This window comes from Brachionichthys hirsutus, chromosome 12 (genome assembly GCF_040956055.1).
Source record: "Brachionichthys hirsutus isolate HB-005 chromosome 12, CSIRO-AGI_Bhir_v1, whole genome shotgun sequence".
NCBI classification, from domain to species: Eukaryota; Metazoa; Chordata; class Actinopteri; order Lophiiformes; family Brachionichthyidae; genus Brachionichthys; species Brachionichthys hirsutus.
In genome coordinates, this window is record NC_090908.1 from 8172623 (window position 1) to 8183379 (window position 10757).

The 10757-nt window shown below is 44.4% G+C and overlaps 1 protein-coding gene across 1 annotated transcript; it reads left to right on the forward strand.

Moving 5' to 3' along the window:
- The first annotated feature begins 3258 nt into the window (after positions 1-3258).
- On the forward strand, positions 3259-7987 carry LOC137902675 (indian hedgehog B protein-like). Its single transcript, XM_068746761.1, has 4 exons — positions 3259-3564; positions 4694-4851; positions 5064-5167; positions 7242-7987. Exons 1-4 carry the CDS (start codon positions 3259-3261, stop codon positions 7985-7987), a joined length of 1314 nt encoding a protein of 437 aa, XP_068602862.1.
- The last annotated feature ends 2770 nt before the right edge of the window (positions 7988-10757 follow it).

The following is a 10757-nucleotide window of genomic DNA, read 5'->3' on the forward strand; positions in this document are numbered from 1 at the left end:
CCCCGATGTCCATGTAAAATCCTTGAGCTGTGGACTCGCATAGCCTCAGTGCCAGCAGATGAAAGCGAATAGAGATTCTGGGGCTGGCACCCATCTCCCTCTGTCCTGCCACCGTGGCCTCTTATTTCACAGAGAAAATTAATAACTCTAACAAACATCAATGACTGAGGGCCTGGTGCTTGGTTAGCTTGTCATCTGGCCTGGTATACCAGCATGTGCATCCGTCAGCATTTTAGTGCATATATTGCAGGATATGTGTATTTTGCGCGTTCATTTGCAGGCCTGAACATGTGTGTTAAAGTGTGCGCCTTGCATCATGGAAACCATTGCTGTGGTGTAGAATGACAGAAAATGGAATATTAATTTAATGCACACAAAGTTTAGATAAACCTTTGAGCATAGGTAAGTAGGTTTTTACACTGGGCAATGCAAATGATGTACATTTTGTGTCATTTGCGTCCAAGATTCAACTTAAATTCAACTTAAAACCTTGTGTGAGACTATGTCACAAAAGTCTGTTAATGTTTTCCAGACATCAAGGTGTTGGTTGTACCAACAGAAGACAAACGTATCATAGTGGCTTGCAACACCATGTCACATTTTTGTCAAAGGCATTTTCTACACTCAGCTGATCAAGGGAAATTTAATAGTTCAATACAAAGTGCTCTCTTGGCAAGGTGTGGCCAGGAAATGACTTTGCATTTTTGCGGAGAGGTGGAATACCCTCATATGGCTATGGACCTTTGTCACTTCCTGCTACAGTGGCAGGGCAGCAGGCAGTTGGAATATGTTAAATCACAAGGCTTGAATTTGCCAGAATTGCTGGTTCTTCCACAGACCCAACATCAATCATCCAGAAAGAGTAAGACCAGTGGAGCAAGGCAAAATCTCAGCGTGAACATAATAAAAGAAATAGTGTAAGACAGAGAAGATGACAGGTTGATAAATATTAAAAGAAAGAGGAAAGAGGTTTCAGGCAGCTCTCTGGTTTAGCCTGATCCGATTGTTGTCTGCCAGAAGTTGTCTGCCATGATGCCCTTTCCTGGGTCCAAAGGCAACTGAAAGACGGATGTTTGAAGGGAAGGAATGGGAGGATAGATGGGAGAATGCAACCACTTCTGAAGCATTGTCGACAGCCACTCCGAATAGGCAGCGGGCCTGGCTGGAGCCCCGCCCGTATTGGGAATCTTCAAAAGAAGGATGTCGTACATGCACACATATACACACATACACACACTCATGCACAGCCACAAAATGTTCATAGATACAGGAAAGCATATGCTCGTGCAAATGTGGGTACGTGCACAGTAGCCTATATATTTCTGCTCATACAAGCAAACACGTAGAAAAAGCATCTTTAAATGAAATAGGAAAAAATAGGAAATAATCCCCCCCCCCCCCCCCCCCCCCCCCGCTTTGAATCCTTTTCCTGCTGGATTGGTTGTAGCCTGATACTTAATGTTGGACATTTATGAGAGTAGTATTGATCTTCTCATCTAACTCGCATCAAGAAAACAAAGATTGGTCCTGATGCGACCCGACTCGCTGCTATCCATCTCTGGAGACATGCTCGGCGACATTTTAGCAAGAAGGTATCAATATAGCCTTGGTGAAAATGTGGTTGTTGTTTTTGCGCCACTCCTTGCTAATTCATCATTATCAGAGTATTTCCACCTCACACACTAAAACACTGGCACTCCTATATGACAAATTGTGATTCGTTTTGCTTGTATGCGCCACACCGGGGGAAAGTTTGATGAATTTACGCAAGTGTCAGTTGATATTTCTATTTCGGTTACTGGGTAAACACGGCTATACGTGGCTGTTTACTATGTGTGAATCTGTCTCTTTGCTCGTCTCTGTTCCATCGGGAGACATGAAAAGCGGCGGCGCTGCAAAAATACTTTATGATGTTTACACTCGCAAATAATAAAACATAAATTGTGGAAACCCTCAGCCTTGTACAGTTCAGTTCATTCAAAGGGGCCTGCCCCTAGAAACAGAGGTGAGACCACTGATTTTCTGCTGGCAAATATTTGAAGAGCTAATTTGGAGGGGTTGGGTTTGCTGGTGTTAAACTGTGTGTGTGTGTGTGTGTGTGTGTGTGTGTGTGTGTGTGTGTGTGTTTGGGGGGGGTTCGCCACATGCAGCCAGCAGCCACTTGATTTAGACAGGCAAAAGGTATTTAAGCGATATTCTGATTCGTTATTTAATAGACTTTTTAATCTTGTTGATTAACTACGCTGATTTACAGGCTAATTCATTTCAGTCTGTTTGACTGTCAGCCAACGTTTCAGGCAATACGTTTGCCTCACAGTGGCTTAATTACCCCATTACGCATTACGCACCCAGTCAACCAAACACGAGCCGTGGAGTCAAGTCAATGACCCTTGACTTTATTTGTTATCGGAATCAAACCTTAAATAAACAACAACAGCATACTGCGGGAAATTGATCAGGCAAATAGATTGCCTGTAAACCGGGGGCGGGGGGGGGGGGGGGGGGGGGAGTTGACAGCATACAAACAGGCAGAACAACACAACAAGTGAAGACGTGTCCGGTGCGCGCTGCGTCCCTGCGTGTCCCGTGCGCGCCGGACAGGGCTCTCCAGTGCGCCTTGTCCCCTGGAGGGGCGGGGTGGGTGGCAGGGCAGGGACAGAGGGAGAGAGGGAGACGAGAGGAAGGAGGGCAGGGCTGGCAGGGTGCGGTCTGGAGTGGCAACAGATCGTTTTGGATCACTCAAATCCGCTCGACTCAGCTGGAAGGCTGCAGTCGGAGCGGAGCGGAGCGGAGGGGACGCCAAGCGGGCAGCGGGAGGCAGAGAAACCGCGACACAGCAACTTGGTTATCAGTAACTACTCTCTCTCTCTCTCTCTCTCTCTCTAGCTCGCTCACCCACCAGATCGACTTTGAACCTGTTTGTTTAAATACACGGACTTTACAGCCTCCACACTGACTGCTGGTTCTGTCCGGCGGAGGGAGCAAAGTTTCTCAATTGCGCTGCAATATTTTTTATTTTTTGTATTTTTTGGGGGGGGGGAGCCGTCCAGAAGTTCCCGGCGTCCTGATGCTCTCCGGTGCAGCCGCGGCACCGAGCTCCATTTATCCGACTTCTCCGGACGTGATGCCGCGACAGTTACGCACAATGGAGTCGGGAACTGAACCGGGGAGGTACTGAAGACACCTCTCTACCCCCCCCTACCCCCCCCCCCCCCCCCTCCCCCTCCCCGAGAGAGTCCTGCCTCCCCCCCCGGGGCGATGCGATTCTCCTTCCCTCTTCTCACCGCCTCTCTGTGTGCCTTGGTCCTCCTCCTCGCACCTGTCTCGGAGGGCTGCGGGCCGGGGAGGGGGTACGGCAAGAGGCGGCTCCCCAAGAAGCTCATCCCGCTTGCGTACAAGCAGTTCAGCCCCAACGTCGCAGAGAAGACCCTGGGAGCCAGCGGGAGACCCGAGGGCAAAATTACGCGCAATTCCGAGCGCTTCAAAGAACTGACGCCGAATTACAACACAGACATCATCTTCAAAGATGAGGAGGATACGGGCGCCGACAGGCTCATGACCCAGGTGAGGCGGGTGGACGCGGGCACGGGGTGCGCAAACACGCACGGCACGCGGGTGCGCAAAACCGAACCAGCGCTCCCGATCGCTGCTTTCCTCAGCCACACATATAATCCCAATATAAATCTCTAACATGCTTTAATCCAGCTCTGACATGCAGATGACTGCAGCAGAGCATTGCGCGCAGGGAACCGTTTAGCCTCACCGTGGCCTCCAATTGTCTGCTGGCTGTTTGCTGTCGGTTCAATGTTTAAACCAGAATCATCGATTCCATTGATCGAGCTCCTTGGTTTCACTTCAGGATTGTGCTGCTGTACACGACAAAGTGCTTTAGCCTGAAAGTTGATTGCTTCCACTTCTATATTCTAAGCCTCGTTTTTATTCTCAATCATCTTCCGTCTGTAAGGCTACCCTGCAATTTCCCATTAGGCCGTACAGAAGCACGTAAAACCGCTCATTTCAGGGTTGAAACCGAAGGCGGTGTGTCGGATATATTTAACCAACCAGCAAAGTCATTTTGTTCAGTCTTATTTTCTCATCATTTCCTTTAAGTCTACTTTGGCACAGCTTACACAATCATTTGTAATAAACCGGGTGACAGGCGTAGAAACATTCTCTCATAATGACTCGTAAAGACGTTCAGTTAGTGTTAGTGCGACGTGAACACTCTTTGCCTGAAATAAACACGGATACAAATACGATTCATTACATCTGAGGAAATAAGGCTCCAGCGCTGCGGCGTACTCAAACCTTATGTAAGTATTTGGGAGACTGCTCAATCGTCCCAAGAACGTACGCATGGATATATGTGTGTACTTTGACCATTGACAAATTTAGCAGACCAATTATCTGCATTCCTTCAAGAGTGGGTTTGTTAGGAGTTTCCTTGTGCCCTTATCACCTTTGTCTATAGTTACCTGACGGATCTCTTTTCTCTCAGCGTTACATTTTGTTCCCTTTCTCTTCCTTAATGGGATGGCAGATTTATCAGAAACACACACAATGACCAAATTGCACGAGTTTTATCTTCATCTTTTTTTATTCTCTCTTAAACATTTCATCAGACGCAGCATCACTTTGAACTCGGTTGCTTCACTTCATTGGGTTCTCACAGCCTTCCTCTCTCCTTCTGCAGCGCTGTAAAGACAAGCTGAACTCCCTGGCCATCTCTGTGATGAACATGTGGCCGGGCGTGAAGCTGAGAGTTACAGAGGGCTGGGACGAGGACGGCCATCATTCGGAGGACTCGCTGCACTACGAGGGACGTGCCGTTGATATCACCACCTCAGACAGGTGGGCGTGAAGCAGAGCATGATTTATAAAAAAAAAAAATTGTAGTGTAGCCAGGCTGGAAATAGATCAGTCAACAGTTAGCATAGCGTCACTTCTGAAATGTATCAACTTGTGTCATGGATCAACCAGCTACTTTGTGAACTAACTTTGTTTGGACTGAGTAATATTTAGCTTTTTGTATTGATTAAGGATTTTTCTCGTTCTTCTCTTAGGGATAGAAATAAATATGCCATGCTGGCCAGGCTGGCTGTCGAAGCTGGATTTGACTGGGTCTACTATGAGTCCAAAGCCCACATCCACTGTAGCGTCAAGTCAGGTAAGAGCTGGATGCAAGTGGGAGTGGGGGTGCCGTATCTGTTAGTGTTAGTTTGTATGTGTTCTTGTGTTTGGGGCCAGCTGTCGTTACCGCTAATGCGGTGGATTTCAACGCCATTGTTGGTTTACCTCACCTTTCAGCGCAGCCGCCGTCAGCCTGCGTGTGTTTTGTGTGTGTGTGTGTGTGGCCTATTGGGAACCAATCAAAGGAGAGTGTGCACCTGTGTTCTTACCTGTTCTCATTCTCACTTCTCAGTGGGCTCTAATCTTAAAGGGATCTTTCTTTGTGAGAGTAGATTTAGCTGTTGGACGAAGGCTGCGCTGTGATTTCTTTGGCGAGATAAGACCTAATATTACACGTTTCTGATCAAAAAACGAAGGAAGCAATCACCAGTGGGTAAAATAAAGATACTTCAGGCAATTATTAAAGCTGTGTTCCCCTTCCTGCATTTCAGTGATGCAGATTGTCATTCTTTAAATACATTGCTGTGGTCACTGGCATTGCTCCAACAAATCCTTCATGAACCTAAAATCAAATACAGCCCTTATGCAATGATTGCTGGGTGGCGCTCTACCTCCAGCTATTTCACCTTTGAATACATTTTTGAAATCCATTTACCCACGTCTGGTACCGCCATGGTATTTGATGCCAAAGCTACATTCTAGACCTCCATTGAGGTTGAGAGATGATTAACTCTTTCTTTGTTTTAGCATTGCCTTTCCTTCAGTAGGTTCCTTTCAGATCTCTTATCAACATCTTATCACCTACCGGTCACAGCCCTCCTTTTTGCAGCCCTCGGGCTTACAGACACACACACACCTTGGACAAATATTTGGCTGTCTTAAGACTGCTTTAAGGCAACCCTCCCACACACACACACACATATACAGAGGTTAAGACTCTTGACATTCCTATTTCTAGCTGGTTCTCCCATCAGTTGTCCGAGGAGCAAATATTCTATTGTATTCCTTTGTGTTATCGCCCTTCTGCTTTCTATGAGTTTATTCTACACCATCTCTTTTCCAAAACAGCTCAATGAATTTTTTCGGGATCAAGCTTGAACTGAAGAGCAGGTCATGTGACTCAGTTCAAAAGCGTTTGAATAATAAAAAAAAAAAGCATCTCGACCTGAGTCTACGTTTGTGTGTGTCCTGTCTCTCTCAACCCGGGCCATGCTCAAGCCTCAGTGATACAATCAGCTGGTTATCCATTAGCTCTTGCTGACTGCCTCTCCTTGCCACCTCGTCTCACTTGCTTCGTAAAGGGCTACCCTGTTAAGATCACATTAGGATCCCGTTTCAGGATAGGAAGTCTAAATGCATCGTATAAAGGATAAAGGCGTGACAATAGCTCTGAAATCAATAAGCAAATCAAAGGCCTTTGAAACAATTTTGCATTGCTGACACAACACTGATATCATATCTGGGTGGGCTGTCCTACAAATTAATAGGATAATAAAAATAAACACACATATATCACAGCGAAGTAAAGAGAAATGTCGAAGATAATGTATAACAATAACATGAGAAGACCGAGACATTCCTGTGACCCAACCAAGCAGTTTATAAGCCTCAGATTAAAAATTATAGTCCTTTTGGAAACAATGCAACCGACCCGTAGTCAGATTTACAGGCCTCAGGCTTACAGAATGCATGAAAGAGGTTTTCAGACTGCTCCTTTTAACCTCTCATACAAGATAACTGATGGTTCAAAATGCTAATCTGTGGATATAAACAGCGTTTGAGGTGTGTCAGGAAATGCGAGTCAGAAAAGGCCAAGTCACGTCATATACTCGTGCTACAATCTGCCACTGATCACTGAGATAAAGTCGTCCTTGCGCCGGTGTCAAAGTCTCACCTGTTTCACAGATCACTCGCCGATCATGCAACCCCCATCCAAGAGTAGATGTGCTTCTGCACTGTTGCTCTACCCCTGAGAGAAATTAATTATTATTATTATTAACAGTTCTCTCATTTTTGACTCATCTGCGCATCTACAGCAAAAAAACACAAATGAATAGGATGAATTAATCACGCAAAATAAATTGTTTTTTCTTTTCCTTTTGTCTCTCCAGAACATTCTGTTGCAGCCAAAACCGGCGGTTGCTTCTCCGGTGATGGCCAGGTCATCCTCAAGGGTGGGGCTACTAAAGAGTTGCGCGACCTGCGCCCCGGTGACCACGTCTTGGCTTCGTCAACAATAGACGGCGATGGCCCCTTCCTGTACAGCCCGGTCTTGTCCTTTTTGGATCACCAGCCCAATGTCACAAAGGTTTTCTACGTCATCGGCACCAGCGCTGGACTTAATATTACCCTAACAGCTGCTCACCTGATCTTTGTCACAGACTGCACTGATGGGCTGGTGGAAACGAAGTTGGTTGAAACAGATCAAGGACCAGGTTTCCGCTCAGTGTGGGGGGGCGGGCCCAGCCGGCAAGCAGGACTGAGGACAGTTTTTGCCACTGAGGTCCGACCGGGACAGTGTGTAGTTACATCACAAGGGGAAGTGGGGACACAGGCAGCGCTTTCTATCGTGACCTTTGTGGAAGAGAGAAAGAGAACGGGGTTGTATGCCCCCCTGACCCAGCACGGGTCTATCGTTGTGAATGGTGTGCTGGCGTCCTGTTATGCTGCAGTGGACAACCACCATTTGGCCCACTGGGTCCTGGCCCCACTGAGATTCTTCTACAGCCTGATGGGACCTTCAGAACCACAGACTAATGGTCTGCACTGGTACCCTTCGCTTCTACAGAGGCTGGGGCAAATGCTGCTGGACGCTGGACACTTCCACCCCTGGGGTATCGAGGAAGGACATAGATAGGGTCCCCAGAGACATTCACACTGATGTCTTCCTTCCCTCGCCTGTATGCAAGGAGTACCAAAGCACACATTGAGAGACAACCAAAGATAATTGATTTTACATTGTGTGTTTCACCAGCTCTTCTGGGACTCATTTGCTGTCTCTTAACAAACACTTCCAGATGCTAAATGCTAAACATCTGCACATTTATGTCTCAGAGATTAATACGCACTTTCATACAAAGTAATAATTTTCATTAGAATACGGACTTGCTAATGAAATGAAGTATTCCGGTTTCATTGTTTCTGTAACCTGTCATCATTCCAGTTTAAAGAAATCTAACCAAAGACAACTTACCTTTAGTCAACATGTGACAAAAAGAGGAAGGAAAGTAATGATGAAGGGACGAAAATAGTCCAAAGCGTGAACAAGGTTTGATCCGAAGCTCTACATGTATTTCATGTACTTATACAGTTAGTGATGTTAAGACGGAAAGATATGCAACATATATACTTAGCTGTTTACTGGCAGAATCATCACTGCAGTAAATCCACTGATTATTTATAGAGCCTTCACTGTGTCGTAGAATCAAGTGTGCAACATAATAAACAATGCATTTACCGATTGCATTGCAGCAATTTGTTTTTGTTGCATATGAAGGAAGGTATGACTTCAGCTTTGTGACATTTGTGAAGTGGTTGAAGGGTTACAAGAGACTAAAGTGTTGATCTTCCTTTCCCAATAAGGCAGTCGGTCAGTTAAGTTGATAGTTTATAACTGATTTAATGTTGTTCCTTTATACATTTCATGTGTTTAGTAGTTATTTTATTTAAAGGGTTCTAATTTGTTTAATATTTAGCATTTTGGATTCTCAATGTTCAGGTGATTTGTATCTATGTAGGGCAGACACAACACTCAGGCTGTATTCAACTACTGTATTAAAAGCTATGCATCCTGTTGAATAACTGATGGTAGATCTCTTTAATCCTGAATAGTAAGTTACTTGATGGCTTTACTTTGCATGGTCTATTTTGTCTATCTATCTCCCAGGACATCTATAGATTGGCAGAGGTGGAAAAAAATCATGAATTCATTCACATTATTAAGTCGTATTGCTCTTTCATTTTACTCCTCTTGAGTGGCTTGTGAAACGTTTAGGAACTCACAAGGGCTACTCTATATGCTTGCTAAAAGATTTGTCACATATGTATATTAAGCTATTATTGGAGAGACTATTTAAAGATCTATTTTTTGGAAAATAATGTAAACTATTGTTATTTTTGGCAACTCTGAGCATTCAGTTTGTATTTGAAATATAAACTTGTTTTAAACCAAACTGGTCTGTGCTTTATTTTCGTTGCCAAATGCAGCATGACTGTCTGTGGTTACAAGGTGGGCTGCTGGTTGGTTTCAGCACCATGGACAGCGTCACACAGCAACGCTGTCCTGTTCTCCCCCCTGATGCCCAGTGATTTCTTTTTTCTTTTGATCTGGAGTTAGTCCTTGAACAAAGCACACCCTGCTGGACGTTTCACTGTTTGCAAAAATCAAAGCATTCCAATGATTGACACGTGTGAAATCACTTTAGTTGGTTTGTTCACATCAGGAGGAGGGAGGGAAAAAATTATAATCAGAAAATATAGCTGCAGTAATTTTCTAACTGTAAAATACAATACAATACAATAAAAAGGAGAGATTTGAAGTTATATTTATTATCATTGGTCAGTTATGTACAGGAAAAACCTTTTTTGTTGTGTCCCACAGCTTGTTGCAGGAGACGGATCCATATAGACAGCTAGACAACCAAACCCAAGTGAAAAAGTGCACAAATTAAAAAGTAAAAATGTGAAAGTGATTGTAAATATACTTGGAAAACTCAGCGCAATACTGAAAAAAGAATTCGAAAAATGAACCCTCCTAATCCAGTGGTCCAAACACGTCCTCTATGTCCTGTCTATACATAATAATTAAAGTTAAACTCTGGGGCAGTGATACCCTGGCTTCATTTTGAGGCATGGCTGACAGACCGACAATAATCAGGATCGATCAAGAGAGAACAGTGGTAAAAAAACAAACAAAAACAAATATTACATAACTTCCACCGCTACCTGAATAAAAATATAAATAACAAACAATAAATAAATACAACACAAGTGCCTCAAAAGTGATCCAAGCATCATTGTCTTAAATTGAGGGTGTTCACACAACGTCACATGGGGATTCAGCATGCTCACAGTAACTCACATACAGATATGAATGCCTTTATAGAATATGTATCTGTCATCACAGCTTGGCAAAATGACACTTATACACAACAAATGCACAATAACACCTGGAACCATAATACCAGCCAGTGAGTTGTCTTTGTCTAGTTCGAAAAAACGTCCAGTAAAACAGACGAGCTCGTCCCCTGGTAGGCGGCGGTGATATCGTCCAATAACAATAGCCTATAGATAAAGAATAAACACAAACTCACGCACACAAACAATCGTACACACAAGCCGTTTCTCCCACACTCGTTACATGTTTGTAACGTGGTGAGAAATGTGAGGCTCTTCTGAGTCAGTTGTTGAGCGAACGTGACGTAGTTTAACTACCTAGAGTAAGAGGCTACGCTGAGATCAGTAAACCCGACAGAAGTACAAAACACTTCATAATAACAACCCAAGTTGGCAATTAAGTTGACATAGTTACATTAAAGTACGTATAATCATTGCTTGGCAGCGTACAAAAATAAAAGAAGTTGCTCTGGTGCATATTCTGAATCATCTTGCATTGGAGTTAAGTCGTC